The sequence below is a fragment of the Abramis brama genome (genome assembly GCF_963993115.1).
Source record: "Abramis brama genome assembly, chromosome: 23".
Lineage (NCBI taxonomy): Eukaryota > Metazoa > Chordata > Actinopteri > Cypriniformes > Leuciscidae > Abramis > Abramis brama.
This window is the reverse complement of record NC_139985.1, coordinates 12,575,500-12,600,130: the sequence shown is the minus strand read 5'-3', so window position 1 is coordinate 12,600,130 and position 24,631 is coordinate 12,575,500. Positions and strand designations below refer to the sequence as shown.

General features: G+C 37.3%; 1 protein-coding gene across 1 annotated transcript in view; it reads left to right on the top strand.

Moving 5' to 3' along the window:
• Positions 1-12,032: 12,032 nt before the first annotated feature.
• cntn2 (contactin 2) overlaps positions 12,033-24,631 on the top strand; it is a 29,798-nt gene continuing 17,199 nt past the window's right edge. The window contains exons 1-2 of the mRNA XM_084100382.1: positions 12,033-12,265; positions 23,909-24,009. Coding sequence (XP_083956508.1) covers positions 23,952-24,009 — 58 coding nt within the window. The 5' untranslated portion in view covers positions 12,033-12,265; positions 23,909-23,951. The remainder of the gene's footprint in view (positions 12,266-23,908; positions 24,010-24,631) is intronic.

Sequence of the window (24,631 nt, the reverse complement as noted above, 5' to 3'; positions counted from 1 at the left end):
GGGAGTTGTAAAATGAGCCTATTTCCAAAAAAAGTGGAGTATCCCTTTAAAGAAGACAGTTTAAAAAAAGCTACAAAAGTGAAACTAAAAAAAGTTTAGGCCTATTATTATGAAAAATGCACAAAAAAATACTATTTTTAAATTGTATGAAATACATAGGCCTATTTTCCAAAATACGTTTTACTCTAAAACTGTAAGAAAATCAAAGCCATAAATCTAAACAAGTTGTGCATATATTTGAGGTTGATATTTCAAAAATTGAGCTTTCAGTAAGATGAAAGCACCACTAGATGAAATTGGTCTCTTATTTATTTCCAATGCTGTGATTTTTGACAGCGAACAATGCAAGTGTGATTATTTTTTCAGGACCATTTAACCTTTTCGAATCACACAGCGCATTTTAAAATATAATTTATTCCAGTGATGACAAAGCAGAATTTTGGTGCTCAAGAAATTTCTTATTATCATCAATGTTGAAAAAGGTGGGAACTGTTATACATTTTTTGATTAATAGAAAGTTCAAAAGAACAGCATTTATTTGAAGTAGAAATTATAAATGTGAAGTGTAACATTATAAATGTCTTTACACTTTTGATCAATTTAATTCATGCTCACTGAACACTGTAAGAAAAGATACACCATATCTACTCAATAAAAATGAGGCAACAGATTACAAGCAATATTATTAATTAAATTTCACAAGGTTTGGTATCGAGTAAATTTTAATTAAATGAGACCTTTAATAGTTATCCATTTAATATGAGTAGATTTGAATAGATTAATTATATAAATTAATTATAACCTAAACAAAAATATTGAGTTGATTTTAAAAAGATAAACTCCCTAATGTGTAAAAAGTACTAATAAAAATTAATTTAATTCTACATATAATTGAGTAATCATCATCATCTACACATTGATTTGAATTTAATCAATGCAATTAATTAAATCTAAATATTCCTTTCTTATGAATAATATGGGCCAGAAAGTACAGAACTTAAATACTCAAATTTATTAACAATTCACTTTTGTGCTTTCAACACACTGTAGCACATCATTGTACACTACAACCACAGTCTCATTTCAAGCCAGAAGTTGGATCTTGCATTTCAAACCAGACATTTGAAAAGGACAGAATGCTGACTTCAACTATAAAAAAATAATAAAAAAAAGCAATAAAGATCTTAATGAAAAATACTCCATAATGGCATGTGCCAAAACATAAATTATAAAAGTGCATAAAAGTTCATTTGTACTTTCAACTTACAACAATTGAAATGTCACGAGATTCGTGGGACAAATCAGTGCCAACTTACAAACATAGCACTTTCAAATGTGCAGTTCTCAAGCTCTGTGGAAGATGGACATTGTGTAGCACAAAAGTCTGCACTGCAATACAGTCTCATTTCAAGCCTGAAGTTTGCTCTTGAGGGACTGGACTTTGTTCGAAAGCTTTGAATCATTCAGTTCCAAGAACACCTCAAAGGTGTACTTCAGCTGTCTCTAATCGAGATTCAGCGCGTAGGTCAAGCCAAGGAGAACAGAGTCCTGTATCCAAGTCCTGTGATGACTCTATGACGATCCCAATGTTCTTTGGGCTGTTGCTTGTAGAAGCTCCAGGCTTTGGGGTCACAGTAATGGCCATTATGACCCCAAGTTCCTCCAAGTTCTCAGTGTCCTGCAACAAGAAATTGTTATTGTCTTAGTATAAAACTGTCAGAAATATACTGCAAGCATATCACTTTACTAGAAAATACATTCATTATAGTTTTCATAGCTTATAAATCTATTGTATTAGATTTTATTTTCTTGCAGGCCTTGGTGTCAAATTATTCTTTGTTTTGTTTTCTTCTCTATTTTGATGTTTTTGTACAGGGTTCATGCAGGTTACAATAAGTCAAATTTAAGACCTTTTAAAGACATTTTAAGACCATAAAGATGCATTACAAAAAAAATATTCAGATCAAAGAAATTCTGAAAAAAATCATCAATTTAATTTACAGATAAAGCAATCACATTAGTAACCTTCCACACCCAACAACGTGCCAAATGGCCAAAACCTTAGGCCCAAAATGAAAATAGGTTAAAACAAACTTTCAAAACGTACTACTATTACTCAATGAAATCAAATCACCAAATAACAAATAAAATTTGCATCAAAATGTACTTTTTGCAAATCAGATATGAAACAGTATTCTGTTACTAAAATGTTTTCAGAAAATTTTAGCTGTAAAATGAGAAAGTTTGTGCCATGTTAAGCATCCTCCCCTCCTGCTAAAGTTACGTTAGCTAAGTTAACTAACTAAAGTGCTAGCCGCTATGGATGGACATTACCACACTAAAATTAACAGATTTATGCATTAAAATAAATAAAATTGCGGCTCTAAAGCGTAACACTGTTAATAGACTGACTTCACGTGGATTTAGCTAAGTTACCTTCACATTTGCAAGTTGCAACAAAACAGTGAAACAACAGAGAGAAGTTACGTTACCTGCCTCGGGAAGACGAGCTCCACACACGGGAAGTAAAGCCAAAGGAAGTGTGTCAAGTGCCGTCTGAAATATAAGATGCTCTTCCAGCGATAACCCCAAATTTTTCTCTTTATGGAATCCTTCAAAATAAAAGTTTGACTCCGATACATAAGAATTCTTCCAAAATGTATAATGCTGTGTTCATATTTTAAGTCTCTTTCTGTGATAACTATATTGTAATATACCACTACATGCGTTCTTCTTACTAGCCCAGTGATAACATAAGAAGTTTTCTTACCTTAGTCAACCAGTTCAATTTTGCAAGATGAGCAATGTGGAAGAAGACGAACATTCACTGTCTGTATAGCCTACTCTCTTCAAATGTCTTGTGGCTACTAGGTAGCCTGCTGCATTTTTTTAAAAAAAGGCGCACTTTGACAGGAAGTGCTTTTCAATTAAAATTTGCCTGATTGCATTAATTTGAATTCAATCAATATTCTCTCAATTTGGGATTAGATAAATATAATGCTTAAGTTTTATTTAACTACAATGGGTAGATTTTATTCTAAACATTTTTATTTGAAATTTAATTAAATATTTGCTTCAAAATCAAAAACACAATTATATTGAATACATTTTAACCAAAAACATTAATTCAAATCTACATGACCACAGAATCATTTCTTACAGTGAATATAAGTTTTTATTTCTTCCAAAATAATAAAATAAATCAATCTTACTGCCCCCAAACATTTGAACGGTAATGTACCAAATTACAATAATACATTTAAAATCGAGCTCGTTCTCCAGCTTTACTCTTTCTAACATAAAGCTGTCAAGACAAGTGAACTGAAGTAGTGTGCATAAGCGAAGTGCATTCTGCAGTTCTGTCAATCTCGCTAATCGTCAAGCACAGGGTTTCTTTTATCTGTGCATCTGAGCCACGTCTCTCCTCCGGATACGCAGTTCATAGAGCTTGCGCATCACTTTCATCTGCAGAGCTTCTCGCATGGCACCATGCTGAAAGGAACTTCATCTCAGTCTACAATTAAAAGTCTTCTCTAAAGTGGTTGAGATCAGGAAAAGAGCGGCTGGTTCGGTTAAGGTCGATGTTCATTTGGAAAACGGTCGATGCGCTGAGGTTTGGGCCTAGAACGACGTCAGATGAACACAAAGCAGCTGTCTTATGACAAAGAGGTGTCACCTCCAGGTTTCTGAGGACCTCCAAAAATGTCAGCCTCCCCAGGAAGATCAGCCAGCAGACAAGAGATGATAGCCATCTCTCCACCCCCCCTCCTCTGACGGATCAATGGTCCTGCTCTCTCATGTTCTCTCTATCTAGATAACGGGGTTTAATGGGTCGTCTCCCATGGGATTCCTCCACTGTGATAAGAGCCGAGGGGTGTGGTCTGTTTAGGGTCAGGGTGGCTCATCTGTTGTGGGTCCACTCCTCCTGTGGCCATCACTGAACTGTCCTTCTTTTCATGTCAGAATTTGATTACATTTTCAATACGCACAGATCAGGACTGAAGAATTAATCAGACTCGTATTACATATGCAACCATCTGCACATGCTGCTTCAAATGACAATGATTAATTCTGTTTGCATGGCTAATTTTGTAATCTATGATCTAGAGCTCAGAGTGAACACATTTCACAAAAGATTTTGATTATAGCCCATAGTGTTTCCTAGAACTACAGTGTTAAAACGAAGAAAGTCAATTGTGTCTTGGGTTAGGTTATTGGAGTTTCAAAGTCGCTTTATCCAAGATAAATGATTTGAAAATATTCATGAATTTGTTTTGTTTTTTTAAATATGTATAGGCTATTATTTTATTATTGTTATTTATAATCATTTATATGATAGGCTATTTATTGCATTTATAATCTTCTCTCATTTACCGCAATAATCCACTCTAATATGACATGGCTGTTTATTCAATTTTTAAAATTTGCAACTATGTTAGGTTAGGGTTAATAAGTTGTACTTAAAGCAGACAGTCTACTAATGATCTAATGACTAGTATTTGACAAGTTAGCAGAATGTCTAACTAAAGTTGACTCGAAATAAAGTGTTACCCAAAATATTATTTAAAAAAATCACAGCCATGTCATATTATAAGTGAATGAGCAAGTTTATTTTTAAATCTAACTTCGGTTTCTTACTTATAATAATTAAATTGATTAAATTATTAAGATTTTTAAAAAAATAAAAAATATATATATTCCACTCTTAATTCCGTCTTGCACTCCATCAATGAGCTAACAGCAGTCTGCTAGAAAAAGTCTTAGGTAAATATAAATTAATCAGAGTACCAGTGCTGACGCACTCTGAAGCGGAGCCCAAATCCAAGACTCTTTTTTTTTTATTTTTGTCCCGCAGGCAGCCAGCTGTTTTCACGCAGGTGTGTGCTGACTCCGCGTCACATCACGTGCTCTACCCTGGCGGAGTGGCGGCGCCCCGGCGAGTCGTCACATGATGCCCCGCAGGCAGATGGCATTACGACTGCCAAAGCGCGCATCTTCAATTCCCAGTCCAGGGATTTGCAGGCAGCCTGGCCTGACACTTTCTAAAGATAAAGATGCTGAAACTGCTCTGAGCTTTATGTTTTTCGTTTCGCCGTTGTTCCCGGGTGGCAGGGATAAACAGCTCTTCGTTGGCACGCTTGCCCCTCCGATGTGTGCTGTGAGATGTTGTGTTCAAGAAGTAGAGCGCTGGGCACAATTCAAGAGCAAGATGTATAATAATAAAAGTCAACTTGTGATCACTGGTGGATTCTTGTCAGACATATATATGTGTTATTCTGAAGCTAAATATCTCAACAACAGCAGAGTTAAACTGTGAGAGGAGAATTCCGTAAACAGCTTCGCCACTTTCACGTGCAGTAGATATTCCCGCGCAAAAAGCCTGCGTCTTAGCCTATTTAATAACGATTTTATATAAACCTTCTGGCCTACTATTTAGGCTACGTTAACTAAAAAGGTTATTAATCAATGATATATGCTTCTGTTCAAGATATCAGTCCGAGTTATTTAAACTTAATTCTTATCGTACCCTATTTAATCGTCAAAATCAATGTGAAGTGTGAACAACTGAATTAGTCAGTGAATCACATTGCATTTGACTTTAGTGGAGTCGATCTTCATGTTGTAGGCCTATAGGCTACCTATAGCCAATGACTATATATTAATAGTCACATTATATTTTCAAATAATATAAAAATATTACATATTACATATAATATATATCACATGATGTATATACAGTATATATACTGTATATTCAGCCTTTCTCCTATGAATATATGACTAATGAACCATATTTTTGTTGGTGTATGTGTCTAGCTGCTCTGGGAAAGTGTTTACAGGCTGTTGCAGGCTGACAGGCATGCAGAGCCCAGCAGGACCTCTGATCAAGTCTGTCTGCGCTCAAGTCATACACACAAACACACACACACACACGTATATGTATACAGCTGAGAGCCATGGAGCCCATTTAAGAGAAATGACAGACAGCCCCAAGAGGACGGGGTCCAGGTGCCATCCTTCAGGTACGAGTGGCAGTGCTGCTTCAGGCTGCTGCCACTGATTCTGTGTCTCCTGGGTATGAAGAGTTTTCCAGAAAGGGCCAGCCATGCAGTGTCTGGGCGATATGAAAGTACTTCCTATCTAAATGCTAATTGTCCCTTTTCCTGGAGATGAGGAAAGGGAAACAGAATGAAAAGGGCTCCATCAATTGGACAGGATAAAAGAGGATGGAACACTTTCTTTTTTTTCTTCTGTTTATCGTTTTTTCAAAAGTTGATTCTTCTATGCAGGATTATGTGTAAGTTCACAGATGCATGCAGGTCTATGCGTATGTCCTGAATTACTGTACATGCTTATGGGGAAAGATGACCATAGATGACCACAAAATCTCATCTCTGCACTTTTGATGAATGAATACGCTATTTTCAATTTTGTCATTTGATCTGAATTTTAACATTTATGAGACAGTCATTCAAAACAGTTTTGAGGTTAATTGATGTGTCTCTGGAAAATAGTGATCTATATACTGTAATCAAAGTCTTTTGTGTCTGTGATTAATTGGTTTATTATTTAATATTTCCATTAATGTACATTTCAGACATATTTGCTTTAATTAAAACTTATAGGTTAGTATCATTCAATTTGATTTCACAGTGTTTCCATTATGACTTATCTCTTTAATTAAAATATGGGCAATTAAATATGTAATAAGTCTAATATAAGACATAATAATTTTACCTTTCAGATAAATCTGTTTTATTGGGATTCTACTTTGTCTGTCATCGGTTATTTTATTATTCAACTAATTTGTCTAAATAACTTTTTTAATTGAATAGTTGATTTAGTATTTTATATTATACAAAATATATATTATATAAAAGAATGTTTATCCAGGTAGAGAGACAACTTACCCCATAGGGGCCATCTTACCCCTCTTTTAATATATTATATTTTGTGTTATTACAACTAAATTATCAAATGTTTCTATTAATTTCCTGTAATAACACATTGGCTGATGCATCATCATCATGCACATTCAAAATTTATATCTTACAGTTTAAAATTAAATCCACATTTTTCTGAAGGAGGGCATCTTCCCCCATGTTACCCATAATGTGATCTTTTTCTTGTTTCAATATCTATTGATTCATTTGAATTGACATGAAAAGGTAGATCTTGACATTTCTACTCTGTGAGATTTTCATGGCTATAAATTTGAGCCATTATGGCAAGAGTTATGCAGTGCATTTTGAACTCTGTAACTCACAAAAGATGAACATGTTTGTGTAATGTAAGGAGGTTTTTCAATAAAAGGATATGCCAGAATTCATTGTTGACTTGATTGTTTGCACAATGCTGAGAGAATTAACAGGGATTATAGAAAGGAAGAAAAACAATGAAGAAACACCTGGGATATTTCTCTGAATTGCAAATTTGCATTGCAGCACGCACAAAGAGGCGTAGGTGTAGCCAAACAAACTGTCTTTATTTAGCATTCGAGTGACACTCAGGAGAAACGCAGGGGACATTAGGTGTGTTCAACTTGAAGCGGCGCTGCGCAGATCAATCAGTGTATGAAATCGAAGGCTATGTTCAGACTGTCAGTCCAAATCCGATTGTTGTGCATATTCGATTGAAATCCATTGAGATTTAGCTATAGTAGCCTATGAATGGCAAAAAAAAAATATTTTTTTAAAATTCGCCTCAAGCTACATTCATATGTGGTTTCAGATCCTATTCAAATTGCTTTTCTGGAAATCCGATTCAGTCTGACTGCTCTGATCAGATTTAACGTGGTTTATGTGACTTTCTCACGCCACGTAAAACGTAAATGTCAGACGCTGCAGAAATAAGGTTGTTATGTTGCAAAGTACCAGACGCACAGAAAAAGTGTTTTGAAACCTGCGGAGACGACAGCACAGAATAAAGCTTCTCATACCAGCCTCTTACGGTTCTGACGCTGCCTCATAGCAGTCCAGCACAGCCGCTACACATTGTCATTTAAGACACTGTCATTGTCAGTTTCTTTTCCATGTTGCTGTTGTTGTTGTTTTTGGTGTATAGCTACCAACACAACGTCATTGCCATAGAAACCACTGCAGATATTACAGAAAACGAAAGAGCGGCATGGACACACAAAACGGTTCTGAAGAGTTGCGATACACAATGTGGACAGTCAATAATTTTGTACCGCGAGAGCGATTAGAGAGTAGATGGCTCTGTGTGCTTGAGAATTGCTCTTGTGGAACTTTGTTGTCAGACACTGATTAGTCTGCGCAGCGCCGCTTGAAGTCGGACACACCTATCACAAAACCACCATTCATAGAACCGACCAAAGAACTGAACTGAAATGGGATTGTTCTTGGCAAACAAAACAATTCACAGGTGATAATAATAGGCAACCAAGGGCATACAAACGAGGACATAATAAGTAACCAAGGAAGATGAAACTAAACACTCCAGGGAACTAAAGGAAATGAAACAGAATATCAAAATAAGAGTCCTTAACACAGGCCTACACCTGACACGGAGTTTACACTTAGGTAAATTATTTAAAATTTAGAAAATCATTCAAAATTCATACCCATATTCACTTAATTATGATACTGATATAAAATAAAATTTAATTTGAAATATTTTTTTTTTAGCTAAGACATTCATGATGTGGACATGCCAATGTACTGCACATTAGAAATTACTCTCTAATCTCATATTAGCGCTACACAATCAGAACTGTGCATTTGATCAGTCCAGAAGAGAGATTGGGTGACCTCTGCATGGGCACGAGGGCTGATCTTCAGTGGCAGTTGAAGGCAAGCAGTGGGGCTTTGGGCAGAATGCTCAAGTTACCTAGAGCTTTTAGACATCATTAGAAATCACAACTATTGATCCTTCTGAGAGCAACAGATGGAGCTCATCTTGCCTACAGAGGGTTCGGAGCCAGCCGATACAGTAAGCCTGGAATGACCAGACAGAAACACTATAATATTCAGTTCATGTAGTCGACATGCTTCGTAAGTCTTTTTTTATTCATTTATTTATTTTTTGCACATGGATACGAGTCGACTATCTGCATGGATGAAGCATCATGCCAAAGAAAATGTGCCTCAAATGTTCATTTAATGTGACTTGCACCAAAAGCCCAGCTAATAGGGAACATTCTCAGAACATTCTAGCAAGGTTCCCTCAAAGTTATGAACACATAATAGAATATTCATTCAAAGTTATCTGGTCTTTAGTAATGTTCTCAAAACATCAGCAAAGAAACATTATTTTTGAATGCCCAGAGAACATTCAGAAATAAAGTTTTCATAAATGAATATAGAAAAACATTCTTAGAACATTTTTGTTAGCTGGGAGTGTCCAAAAAAAAAATTAAAATATGAAATTAATTTTATAGTTGCATTTGGCCATTCATGTGATTTTAATAATAATAAAAAAAATTGTGATTCAATAAAATACCTAACCATTTTATTGTTTAACCATATTGGTCAAAAGTACTTTTATAGTAACTTTTAAGACAAGATATAGTATTTATAGTCTCTATAGTTTTACTCAAGTTTTCAGTTTGGCAAAGGGCCATTCAGATCTCCGCCTTTTCTGTTCTTCAGCAACAAGCAAACAGTGACAGGTTTTCTTCTGACATCAATAGCTATTCATTACATGGCCTGAACAAAGAGAATCAGAGTACGTATCACATCAGGCAGGCGAACGCACACACGGGCTCAGGGCCTGAATCACATGCACGCCGCCACAGTCCGTGACAGCATTGATGAGATTTGTAGAGGCTCCAGCAGTCAAAATGAAAATTAATACGACAGCAGGGACCTGCGCATGCAGTCAATCAGGGGCAAGGTTCTTATACCAGCCTGCCGAGGTCCGGCTTAGACGGCCAGTGTCGGTCTCAGGGGACAAGGGCACTGAAAAATGATCGCATCCTCTTGTCCGTGTACAAGAGAGCCTGGGGAGAATGAGGAGTCTGGAACTTCCTGGAATCTTGTAGAATAAATTCATTTAAAACAGTCATGCTCGAGCATCATTTGCCACGGCACGACAGATATTTAATCTCTCCTTTCATGACTTCATGCTGAGACAACGCAATCAATTAACAAATCTCTTTGTCTTCATCTGTGCCAAAACATCTCTCATTGAATTCTCTCATCTTCACATGGGCATCTGAACTTCAATTTCAAGATTAGTTTATTACTGGATTAGGCCATTGAGCAACTTTTGCCTGTAGCTAGTTTTTTTTTATCAAATTATGTCTGTATATTTGTACTCCAGTGTCCAATTTTTCAAACCAATTATGAAAGAAAGAAAGAAAATGAATGTAATATACATATGCTGTATATCTTTGTTCTTCTCTAAAGAAAAAATCCTTTGGCATTTAATTAAATGAATGATATTTGGCTTTTCAGACTTAAGTTTTGAATATTGAGCCAAAACAAAAGTTCTTCAAAAGAAATTTTCTCTCAGAGCCATGGCCATACATTTTTCCAACCTATAATGTTTCTTTTTTTAACAGATCTGTTGTGTTTACAAGTATTACCAATAAAAAGGTGAAGAAAATCTCAAAGGAGAATTTTATTGCTTGGATGTTGCTCTTTTATTGCTCATTAGCTTTAACTAAGATACGTTTCATGAAAGCAGACACTTTTTTTCAGATGTTTCTCCAGTAGGTCGAGAAATGAATGTATAATTTGATCTTATTATTCACTCTTAAAAATAAAGGGTTTTTTTTCACAGCAATGCCATACAAACTATTTTGGTTTCCCCAAAGAGCCTTTCAGTTCTTAAAAGAAGCTCTCTTTTTTTTTCTAGTGTGAAGAATATTTAAATAATCTATAGAAGGTTTTTCCATTAGTATAAAGATCTCTAACTTTTTAATCTGAGAAGCTGCTGCCCATTAGTTCTCCATTGAAACAATTGTGATCAACACATCACTGTTTTGGCTGTTTGTAACTATGCGTTTTGGCAAATTGGTTCAAAATCGGCTAATTGGTTTTTGCCACACACAAAAAAAAACAACAAAAAAAACAAAAAAAACAAAAAAAGAAAGAAAGAAAGAAAGAAAGAAAGAAAGAAAGAAAGAAAGAAAGAAAGAAAGAAAGAAAGAAAGAAAGAAAAGAGAGGTCACATTAACCATTGCTCTGCAAAATTTTGCCTGCAAAATCCAGTCAAGAATCCACATGATAGGGAGTTTTGCATAAAGGTGAAAGATTTCCGCACAGAGATTTCGCAATGGGTTCAAGTTTGGTTTGAAAGTGACTGCTTCATACATCGCAACGTTATTGACAATGGAACTCTGTTGTTCGTGAAAATTTGCTAATGTGACCATATTCCTAATTCGTATGAATTCTTATATTTTCGTATGATCTCACTCTACTGAGTTTTGGAGTGGGGTTATAGGGGTGGACCTGCTTGCTTACAATTTTTAGCCTATACCATTCCATACAAACTACATCATAGGCTATACAAAATCACCACTTCATAAAATAGTTACGTTTTCTCATGAGATCAGGTTGATTGAGATATTGAAACCTCATTTGTGATTTTTCTGTTGAAAGGAACAAACCTATTTTCAGTCCTTTCGAGTAAAATGAGTAGGCCTTTTCTGTGTTGCATAAATGTTCACTTTTTTCAGAGAACAATTTATTTGTATGCAGCAGGGTTGTGTAAAATTATTCACACTTTATGTATGCATCTTTATGAATCAGTGGGGAAGGGGAATAAATAACAATCTGAACACGGACAGTATGGTTTCCTTGAGATCTGAGCTTGTGCGTATTGTGCCATTGGGGTTTGATTAAAGAGGTGTGAAGGGGTGGGGGAAGGGTACACTTAACCTCCTTTGAGGAAAAACATTCTACCTTCTTTGTGTACCTTCACTGTGTATTAAAAGAAAAAATAGGTTTATTTACCTGCTTTGCATTAATCGTATTCCCTTATTTGAATCAAATATAGCGTGGCAGGCAGGGGAGGGGGGAGGAGAGGAGAGGAGAGGGAGAGGGAGTGGGAGGGGAATGATTTAGGCTATCATGAAAGGAAGATAGAGACATAGTGAGGAAGAGGGATCGTGTCGTGCAGACGACGACATCCTTATTGCGACGGAGGTTGCAGTTGCTTGGTAAAGAGAGAGAGAAAAAATCGTAACATTAAGCTATTGAAAAGGCCAGTGGCCGTTACGCAGCGCGCGGCATCAGCAGCGTCACCGGAGGAGGAAGAGAGACGCGAGCACGTCCTCATTCAAAGCTGTTTTACAAAGGTAAGAAAGCACGTTTAAAAACCAAACCGTAATTATTCACTTAACATTTTTATTTATATTTCCTGTTAATTTCTGTTTGGTTTTTCGTGGGACCATTTTAGGATGACACGCGTTGTGAAATAGTCTGCTCTGAAAATTTAAGCGTCCCATTATAGTAGGCTATCTATTTGAATGGGATTGCGCAATACAGTCTAGCGGAATTATTATCATTTGGTTATATTTCTGTGTCACACTGCAGTTATTTGGACGCCAATAGGGAATAAAGACGTTTATTGGAGAATAATGTGGCGGACTGGTGTAAACGGATAGTGGCGGCGTTTTGTTTACACGGGAGTGACGACCCTTATTGAAATTATAGCGGCTGAAAGACAGGCATGTGTCTTACCTTAAACACCTGTGCAAACTACTGGCCAAAGTCAACCTAAAATATTCTTTGAGGAAGACTGTTATACCAGAAGTGTCATTATTAGGGAGACCTGGTGCAATTGTAACACTCAAACGTTCTGTGTTGAATTAAAGACTACTTACCAATGTGGAGGGGAGACCGGGGCTAACTGTTAGTTGTCACAGAAGGACGTTTTGAGGCAAATGTCTGGACATTTGCCTCAAAACGTCCTTCTGTGACAACATCCAATTACACTAATGAGTGGTTTGCCTTGCAGTGGTTTTGTATGTTGGTTTCAGACACCTTGTGCAAAACTTGACAAGTTGTCACATTGTTATTATTACCGGGGCAAGTTGTCACATGTGGTTTAAATTAGCCTAAATAAAATTGTATTGTTTTGATTCATAATAGTTTAATTTAGCTAAAAATCCTGTAACAATAATTGATTGTGAACTATAATTGTTACAATATTCAGTAGGTTTTTTATTGCCAAGAATTTCAGGTATACATAGCCTATAGAAATTTACTTTCAAAAATAAAGTAGGCTACATGTTTAAATAGAATTTGATCTGTATAGAGATATTTTTGTACAGTAGCCTTGAAATATTATTCAGGAAGTAATAAATTAAAGGATAACAATAAAGGCATTTGCAATTAAGTTCAGCAACATGTTGTAAAGAATGCAGACCCGAGTCTGAACAAACTGCTCCAGTTCATAAATTCTGATCATACACAAAAGCAGACCAAGGTCAGTATCCCCCAATACTAACCGACTTGTTCTGTGACTCAGCCTTATGGCACGAAATTCTCGCTCATGTATCAGGGTTTTATTCTGTTCTTATCAGTTGAATCTGCAGTACTTCAGAAAAGCTGTCCTTATTCTGAGAACCGACTGAATCATTTCAGGCATGTTTTACACAATGCATTGTGCCATATGTTTTTCAGTGGGTTTCCCTTTGAGTTTAGTTCTTCGCTCAGTTTTCCTTGTGCTCTCAGTTAGCGCTTTGAGCTCTTTAAAATCTGCCTGCCTCTTTCATGCTATCTGAAGCACCAGAAGTATTGTATCCAAGTTAGATCTAATCGCTTGACCGTAAACTGAACTTGACCGGTCTTTCACATCGTAGATGAATCTTGATTTTAGTCCAGCTGCATTTTGAAAACTGCAAGGTAATTTGGGCAAAGCAATAAAGGTAGTATAAATGGTCAATGACTCAGGTTTATTGGTGACGCTTGTAGTGAGAGAGAGTATTTCAGAGGCGTTTTGGAGGCTGGGGACAGTCATGGCCAGGGGTTAAACCTGATAGTGACAGACCGGGCAGCGCCAGCAAATTAAAGCTCAGTCAAGCACTGTGGAAAAGTACACCATGGACTGCTAATGCTGGCCCGCAGCAGCCCCATCAGTGTGCTCAGGTGTGCGCCTAGAACTGAAAAATGCGAAACAGTGAGAGACTGAGAAAGAACAAAAACAGAGTAGTACTCAAGCAGATCTTGGACACGATGGTGCTGAATCTGGCAGACTCTGATTTTGGCAGACTTATGACCTAGAATTTTTTATAAAATAATTCATGTAAATATAGCTTCACAATCTACTGGAATGAGGGCGTGTGCTATATCCACCCAGCCTCATAAAACATTCACAAGTTCCCGATGCTTTCAGAAGCAGATGAGGTTGAGCGATCGAGTGGACTCATACCGCCGGGCAGAGGTGTGTCCAGATTATTTTGGCCCATGCGTGGCCCACGTGGGGCACTTTATTCTTTGGTGACATGAAAAATAACCCAACATGCCTTAAAAAAATACATCCAATTATTAATGGGATTTTCTTATTCCCAAAATATTCCAAAATGTGTAGCAACAGAACAGCTAGCCTCGATAAGTAATATATGCATTCACTACTGTTCAAAAGTCTTTGATGCTACCCAAGGCTGCAATTATGTGGTTAAGAATATAGTACAGTAATATTGTGAAATATTATTACAATTTAAAATTTATTTTAATATATTTTCAATTTAAATGTATTTGTTCCTGTGATGGCAAAGATGAATTTTCAGCAGTTATTACTCTACATTAGTCCATTAGTCACATGATCTTTCAGAAATCATTCTATGTTGATTTGGTGCTCAAGAAACATTTCTTATTATTATCAATGCTTAAAACAGCTGTGCTGCTTAATATTTTTGTGGAAACCGTGATGCTTTTTTTCAGGATTCTTTGATGAGAACAGCATTTATTTAAAATAGAAATCTTTTGTAATATTATTAATGTTTTTCATGTCACTTTTGATCAATTTTATGCACCCTTGCCAAATAAAATTATTTAAAAAAAAAACAAAAACAGTTATTTAGTAAAAAATTGCTATTGCCAATACATACACAACACGCTGCTGTGAGCAAGTAAGACATGCTGCTGCTGTACAATATAGCATATAAATTACCCATAGCAGATCTATACAGGTGGAACTGGGGAAGGTGGAGGGTTTCTGAAAGCGCACTGCAAGGCAAATGCTAACCAAGTATTTGAAGGTTGAGCACACAAGCTCATTGGCTATGATACAGCAGGAACCAATCAGCTGTGCCCTATAGAGAATATGATTGCAAGCCGTTTGAGTTAAGAACCTGTTAGTCTGCGCCATATGAGTTTCATGACAGAACTTTGTATGCCTCAGTCATATCTGTTGCTACACTGCATGCTGTTTACTCCCAAGAATTTGAAGGTAATAAGGGATATTCTGTGCCTCAAAAAGTAATGCTTTCCATGCTGCTTTGCTTCTGGAATGTCAAGGTTAGGACCTGTGATTCAGCTCCGATCAATAAACCTATTTCTTCAACTGGCACACTTGTAGCTAGTCCACATGATTAATTTGTTCATGTTGTGAAGTGTTTGAATGACTCATTGCTGAAAACGAAATGCTTCGTCAAATACCCTTAAAAGGTATTTAATTAAACCTGTTTTAATCAAGTAAAATTATTTATTTAATATAACAGAATTAATATTTTTAAACTGCCGAAATTAGTTCAGTAAGGCAACAAATGGCTGTTTTTAAACAGGTTTTATGATTACCCCTGCATTTTAAAATTGAAATGATTATACACTTTTGTTTTAAATATCATTTTACAATATCATTATTAAATGCTTCATTCTATATTCACATTTCATAAGTGGTAGCCAATAGACACTTCTAGAAAGCAAAAGTGACTCAGTAATCCTTTCATGGATCACGGATGAAGTGAGAATGAGATGCATCCACAGCGCTATGCAACTTTGTGTTAATGTGAGATGAAATTAGATTAGTATGGGAGCTGGAAGTACATTTCTGTCCAGCTGCTGAAAAATGATCCTATAGAGAGCAAGAGTATTGAAGCCACGAGCTCAGGCAGTCAGGATCATGTGCTTACAAAAAAGAAGTTTTAACTGAAGCCAAGTAAATCTAAACGGAATCATCACATATGTTTAAAAGACTCATTCATCCATAAGAGAGAGTGTGTACTTACTTAACCCTGAACTGAACACATCCAGGTCATGAGTGCCTTTAGCAGTTCAACTGTTCACTGGAAGTGGCAATAAAAAAGTCTGATCAAATTGAGAGGGGTAGTTCACTGGGAAGGTCAAAGACCACAAGGTCAGATGTCTTTGTCAGAGGGTAATAAAGGTCAAGGACCTCCACATCTGTTGGGTTATGGGGGTCTCGTTGAGATATGGCCATAGAGAGAATGGATGGGCCTGTGTGTGATGGAGGAGGTGGCAAATAAAGAGGACTGGGGAATTTCTCAGTTCTCTGATCTCTACTGTTGAAGTGCTCAAGTACAGATAAGCTTCTGTTTTGTGTCCTGCAATGAGCACTTCTGGGATATAGAGTGGTCATTGTTCTCATCCAGGCATTGCTGCTGCAGATGCTGTATCTGTCAGTGAGAACATGCCATGCTCCAATTGAAGTCACTGGGCATCGTAATTGCCATCTCTCCCTCGGTACGGCCATCCACCACCCCAGCGTCATCTGTTTTAATAGGTCTTATCACAGTAAATGTATAATAGAGAGAGTTCTCCCTGCAGTCTTTCCTGGTCTCTTCTTCACTATGAGACCAGTAACATTTGTTTCAGTCAAAAGATAGCTGGAATATGTATTACAAGATTACATGCCATTCAAAAGTTAGGGGTCAGTAATATTTTTTAATAATTTAATACTCCTATTAAGCAAGGATTCAATAAATTGATCAAAAGTGACAGTAAAGACATTTATCATGTTAAAAATATTTCTATTTCAAATAAATGCAGTTATTTCTATTCAAAGAATCCTGAAAAAAGTGTATCATGGTTACCACATAAAATGTTAAGTAGCACAACAATTTAAAAAATTGATAATAACAATAAATGTTACTTGAGCAACAAATAAGCATATTCTGGATCAACAAGAAAAACTACAAAGGACTAAACATGGCACAAAACAGGAAATAACATAAAAGTCCACACAAGGGGAACACAAGACAGGAATCATGACAGAGCCCCCCCTTTAAGGAGTGGATTCCAGACACTCCGCAAAAAAAAAAAGTCCAGGAGGGTGGTGGAGTGGAGGTGGACCAGGGGAGGGTTGGAGGGCCAGGTCCATGGAGAGGAAGAGGGCCTGAAAACTGCGGCAGGCCAGGGCGGAGCAGGCAGTGCAGGCATCTAGGGCGGAGCAGGCGCCGATGGTTCAGGGGGCCAGGGAGGATCCGACGGTTCAGGGGGCCAGAGCTGGTCAGGCGCAGAGGCGGCCATCTTGTCCGAAGACACTGGCGTAGACACAGGCGTAGAGTCGGCCATCTTGTCCAAAGACACGGGCGTAGAGTCGGCCATCTTGACGGAAGACACAGGCGTAGAGGCGGCCATCTTGACGGAAGACACAGGCGTAGAGGCGGCCATCTTGTCCGAGGGCTCTGAAACGGAGGCCTCCTCCATGACACCCAGAGTAAAGGCAGAGCCGCTTACCCGGAGGGAATAATCCAGGAACTCAGTTACCCTCGAGGACCATCACGGATGAGTTTGGATTGTACCTGGTTGTTGAGTCCGTAGCAAAAAAAATGTTTATTAACAAAATAAACATAACAAAACCACGGCAACCAGGGAACAGATAACAGAATGAGCATATATATGGAGGATCTGTATTTTAAAATTCTGTCTGATACAAATAAGCTTAATTATTTTCATAACGAATAAGCTGATACTTATTTTTTGTGTGATAACGGACGAAAGGGCTATGTTAAATTTAAATTCTCTCTTTTTTTAAATGAAATAGAAAAATAAGAATGCAAATCTAAAATCGGTCATTTTAAATGTTACAAGTGAATTTAGGCATCACAGAATTAATGTACAGTATGAAAATATTTATTTAAATATTTATTAACGGTAACATTTAACAGTGTTATCATATTATTAGTGTTTTTAAAGATTAACTGTGAGTATTATTACAACACAAATACAGTGCGAGCTGCTGGCCTCTGAACCAACTCTGGGCAACAGGGAAAGGGTAAGTCAAACTGGCTGGGGTCGAAAACCAGATCAGTCCGTCAGCATATAATATCCAGTCGTGAGGCGAGAGTCCAAGCTCACAGTTTATAACAGGCTGACAATCAAAACGGAAAGACAGTCCAAGCAGGCAAGCAGTTCCAGGAGAGCGGTCCAAGACCAGAGAATTCTGGGGGTCAATAGGCAACGGCAACACAACTGGGCAGAAGAGAAAAACGTAACCAATAAACAAAAACAAAAAAACAAGGAGGGCTAGTGGGTACACATGAATAAGAACAACGAAACAGGAATTGAAAACAGGAAGGAAATCTATCAATTAGACTATCATGTTTATATTTCAGTTACAGGAGGACTAGTGGGTCCACATGAGGCTGTTTGTCTTCTCAGGTCTCTTGCCCTCACACACTTTCTCTTGTGAGTTTGATATATTGCCGTGGCCTTTAAGGCCCAGACTGGCACCACCTTACGTACCATCTGCAGTGCACGGGGAGGAAGTGAGGTGCCGTTAAATGTGTGGATGCATATAAGGACAATTGAAACAGGTGGTGCACAAGCTGCCACTGTTTTGTGCATCATGCATATTTAATCTTTATACGTGATTCTTCATTTAGGGCCACGTTTGACCATTTGAAATCTTGAAGAATGAAATTTAATTAAAATGATACGATCAAAGTCTGACTGCCTTTATCAAAAAAAAAAAAAACTTTTAATGCATTTATTATAGATGGGCACAACATAATGAAATTCTGGTCAACTGAGTATTTCACAATTCTGATAATATATCCTTTAAAACTACAATGATTGTTTCAAAATATTTATATTTTTTCTATATAATCATTGTAGGGGTCTAGGCCAGGGGACCAAACTGAAGAATAAATCATGTCTTGAAAGTGTTCTAAAGTCTTTTAGCATTGCAAATCTGCAGTACAAACTAGAAATACTTGTTGAAATACAAATTGAGAGGTGCCACAGTGCAGCTTAATTCCAATTCAGAAGATCAAGCTTTGCTTGGGAAAATATCATATTTGCAAATGAAACATCCTTGTTTAGACTAAGCAATTTTAGCACAGATCTTAAGATCTGTGAAATCTGAGCCATTTCAGCTCGAACAGAGATCTAGTTTCAGACGTTCACACAAGCCAAGGCAAAAACAGCATTTTAAGCTGACGATTCTTATCACCGCCGGCTGCCACAACGCTGTCTAAAGCCATGCTGTACCCAACCTCAGCACTTTTCCTAGCGTCGGTGCTTTCCTGTCTATTGTGGTGGCTCCAATTAGAGTGACTGTGACAGTAAGGTACAGTAGTCCTGAGGTACATTATATCAGCATGCAGGTGACAGCTCAATATTTGGGCCATGGACAGCCACACAATGTTCAATTTCTGAATGAAAGGTACCACACTCATATCAGTCAAATTTTTCACTTATTAATTAGCATCATTCAGTGCTTGGCTTTATAAACGCCCTCGCTCCTTTCTTTTTTAGTATAGCAGCCCTTTAAACCTCATTTAACATTGCTTTTGATTATTGCCGCTTCGGTGAGTGACAGCAAGGTGAAATATCGAGAAAGGCAAGACTTAAATAATGCATGGCACAAGCCTAAGAGGCAGCATGTCAGCAGAGTCAATGAGCCTTTGCAGGATTTGTAGACCCCGAGTCGCAAAATTATCATATAAAAAAAACTAAAGACTTTATTAAAGGTGCTTGGTTTAAAATAAAACTTGTTATTAAGGAAAAAAGTTTTTTGGGCTAATGACAAAATTATCTTTCATGCAAGTCTATAGGGCTGCAAAGAGTAGAAGAAAAAGTGCAATGGAAAATGTCATGGTTGATGCAAGATATTAGTATTCATGTGCAAGTGCTCCGTATCCCAATTATGACCCAATAAACAACCTTCTGCCCTTGTGTTTCATTTCAGTACATGGCTGGATAGAAACATAATAAGGCCACAGTAAGCTTTGGTAAGCTCTTGGTAGTATCTATTAATTACACAATTATGCTCTCTGCTCTGTTTTATTGTCACGGTTCATAGATTCTAGGCTTAATGGCGTAGTCATTATAATGATTGGGTTTAATGTACCCAAGACTTTCAGTCTGAAAACAGTAAGTTCGAGCTTTGTGTCACTGTTCAGACACTCACTCAGATTACACTGCTCTGAGCAAACAATCACAGTAAACAGCTAATCATGGCATGAATATTTATAAAAGAGATGCTCATGGTGTTGAATCCATAGAACTGTTTAGATTTGCTGTGGACTGGAGTGACTCATAAGACACATAAGTATTTATTTTCTTGTTAGAGAATTGGTAAGGGAGGCTCCTGCGAATGCACAGTAAACCAAAAAATAATGTCGTTTTCAAATAAGTGTCTTTGACATCTGTTTTTTTGCAAAGCATATAGATGTGCTTTTTCTGCATGGATCATCATTATAATTCAGCTGTCCAGAGTTAACTTTATCGGCAAACTCAGATTGCAAACACTGAATATTTATTTGGTGACAAGGCCATGACTTGGGGACACTAAGCCATACATTTTAGATCAGTCTTGGATTGGTTCAGTGAATAACAATTTGATTTACTTTAGGAATATTCAGACCCTCTAGATATTTTTTGCTATATCAGTTGAAACATATAGGAATTTGGCTTGTAGACCAGGATATATATATATATTTTTGAATGCAGAACCACTTCGTTTTTAAGCAGGTGCCCAACAGAACTTGAGGATAAAGGTATATAGACTGATAAATTCTTTAGATATGTTTTTTTTCTTCTTGTTAAGTTTCTACATGGACGTCTGACTTAAATAGGCCACCTGCCGGGAAATATCCATTTTGGAGGGCGGGGGTGGGGGTTTGTCCCATTAGCAGATGTCATGGTGACAGTAAAAGAGTCATTGCCTTAGGCAGTCCTTGAGTCCTACAAGAAACTTGACTTTTTATAGAAAAAAGGAAGGACTCAGAGATGAATGTATGATGGTAGGCAGGGATGGAATGGCCAAAGGGAACACTACGACTTTTTCAGATGGGCTGTCGTGGGCAGAATGTCCAAACCAATTTACATATACAAAGCAAATATATAATAGGATATAAAGGGAGGAAAAAGGTCACAGACTGGCATACAAGCTGCAACGACGGTAGTCTCAGCCTCAGACGTCACACCCATGGACCGTTGACTGAAACGTCTGATGCATATGGCACAGAATATAGGAAACACTTTTAGAGTTTCTAAGTTATAATCTGATTGGTTGAATTCTCCAGAATTTTCGGGAGATGTGTGTGTCACGTTCTTTAATGGTCAATCTGGAAACAAAGCTGTCATGAGGCCAATACTTATAAGGATGATAAGGATCAACTATTCACTGGATTTTTGAAGGTATGGGAAGTTCATAGCATTATTGTTGTGCCATTGTTGCTGTAAACTTGCACAACATTCTTGAATGAATTGCACGCCGGCCTTTTATTGCGGGGACATCTACTTTACATTTTCACACCCCTAAACATGACGCTGAACAAAACGTGTGATTGGTTGCTTTACATGTCGGTTGGTCAGACATCCTCTTGGGCAATCCTTGGCCAATGAAAGCTGCAATTGAATCCAGACCTTCTGCCGTCAGTCTGAAGGTCTGGCTACCCGAGACTACAATCTCCCAGCACAAATCTGCAGAGTAATTAATTGCAACGTTCAGTAGATGTGATATGAATCAAGTTAATTGAAATCCTGTTACTTAGTTACTTAGAAAAACACTTTTTTCAATTCGCTTTGTTAATATGATATTACTATATACATTGCCAGACTCACTCTGTTTCTATGTGTGGAATTTGTCGCCAACAGAAAGCACTCAGCCGTGTACCCTCATTTTGGCTGGACAAGCTGTTATGATTCTCCTCAGCTCTGAGGTTTGAAGCAAACACAGCAAAATAAGAGATTTTAACTGAACAGTGTTTGAAAAAGAGGCATGATTCACTGTAGGGAGGTGTGAACCTGAGAAATACACAAAAATCTAACTGGTTTCAAAATGCAATCAAATGTGCCCCCATTACTTATATTATTTTAAATAAGTATGTTTTTACAGGATCTAAACATTTAATTTTTTTATAGTATAATTTTGTTGTTTAAAGTGTTGCTTTTGCAATATTAAAACAACAATTTGAGAACAAAAATAATAATAAACAATTAATAAATACAAATAAAGTAACATTTTATTTTAAATATAGTATACATATTTTATTTAAAAGAATATAGTGAAAATAAGTTTGAATTATAGTGGAATTATTAATTATAGTTGAATTATATTATCATTGTGATAGTGGGGAATTATTGCACTGTTTTTGGTCCCAGGCTATCGCTGATGATAGAGAAGGGTAGACGGACTGCAAAGAAATGTAATTATATGTGTGTTTGATGCCATATACGGTAAATCAAAACATAACAGAGAACTCACTGTAAATGTGTAGCATTGGTGATTTGTGCATTCCTTGACAAACATCCCTCTCAAATTCATGCATAGATCTACTGCGGCATGAGGAAAATCATGTCAGCCACATCCTGGCAGCCAGCACATTATACCATGCTAAGTAGAGTGCGGTTGAAAAGACTGTGACAACACAACAAAGTAGTGCTGATAAAACAAGCATTTGGATTGCAGTCAGGTGGCAATCAGAGTCTTGTTTGGTGTAATTAAGAAATTTCTCTGATGAAAGGCCCTTTCTCTCCCTTTTAAACCCCTATAAACGACCGCTGGGACGCTTCCAAAGGAACGTTCACATCACAAACAGCACATCTGTGCTGACGCTCCATGGTTCTCACCTTCGCCTGCAGACTCACCGGGAACCACAGAGCAGCAGCCCTTGCTGCGATTGCCATTACTTGAGCCAGGGAAAAGATGTGCAATTGCCAATTACAGGGCTGGGGGGTTATGTTGCACAGTGGAGGAAACAATCCTGTACACTTGAAGCAGATGTGACGACCGGATGGTGAATGGTGCAAAACAGCTGCTGCCCGTTGCTTTCTTGTCAATTTAGCCGTAAAACAATTTGAGTAACATGCCCCTGTTTTATTAGCCCCGGCTCCAAGCCGTGCATCAGCAGGTGACACATCAGGGCAAGGGACCGGTGAATATGACAGTGTAGAATTAGGTTTTCAGGGTGTCAGAAGAGTACAGTGTCAGAATAACTCACAATTTGTAGCCAATTGAAAACATGCGTCCTCACATTGGTTGGACCAAGCTGTTATGATTCTCCTCAGCAGTGAGGTTTGAAAAGGACAAAGAAAAACAGAATAAATCAACAGCAAGCTTTATTAACTAGAAGCCTATCTAACAAAACTCATCTCATACCAGCCTCTATCTCAACTAGGGATGATGAGAAATGATAAACTGTGCTAAAAATTTAGACGATTAGTATTATAGTTTCATATTTTAATTATCATTAAAAACGTATTGGATTACTGTGATTTGAAAAAACTGTAAATACTGTTAAGCATTAAGCATAATGTTTGCCATTTTTGATCAGACTAATTTCTATGCACTGCTGTACATTTGAACCGGCTTTTATGTTGTAAGTCACTCAACCAACATTTTTGGTTCATTTCAAATCTTGCCATCATTGTAAAAAAAAAAGTGCATAGTGCTGCTATTTGTTGATTTTTGTTGACAACTTCACTTGGTACACACATTTCAGTGTGTACCGTTTCATCTCTAATCTCAACAAAGGTTTTTTTTTTGTGGAGAGTCATGTGGCTTTCTGTTTTTTCTTCCCAAGGAGCTGAAAGCATCTCTCGTCTGGGTGTGGTTGCGGTAAGAGGATGAGGATTCTGTTGTGTCTGCTGTCTCTCAGCTCTCTGGTTCTGAGCTACGCATTGGGTAAGTATGATCAAGTGCCGGTTGCATAAACTGCTAAGACTAGTTTTACAAGTTAACCTTCAAATTGTTTTCTTTAAAACTGTTCATAACTTTTAAGTCAGTTACATAAAAACAGAGATTGGTCTAATTTGATGCTAAAAAGTAAGACTGATTACCCCTTGACTAACTGCTAGATGGTCATACTAGTACTTAAGACAGTCTTAACATAATGGCTATGTTTATGTCATTGTCTCCCATCATCTCATCTCATTTAAGATCCCATTTGCAAATATACTTAGTGGGTCTTGCTCAGCCCTTCCCCCATTAGCCAAACTTCACCCGTTGTTTTTTTCTGTATTCCCTCTGCTCCAGCATATCTCTTGTTAAAACATCATTGAAATGTACGTTGTCACTTTGATGGTGTCTGGGATGTGTGGTTTTAGGGTTGTGCATCAGTGGGGGGCCACAAATTCAGATTAATTATTCAATGTGTTATCTTAGATCAGTGGGCAGAAGGGATTTGATTTACTTGAGAGGTGTTTTTGGCAGCTAAAGTAATCCCGGCCCCATTAAACATTGATAAAAATGTGGTTCTGTCCATAATGCTATTAACTTGGCAAACGGCACTCTAGTCAAAGTTGTC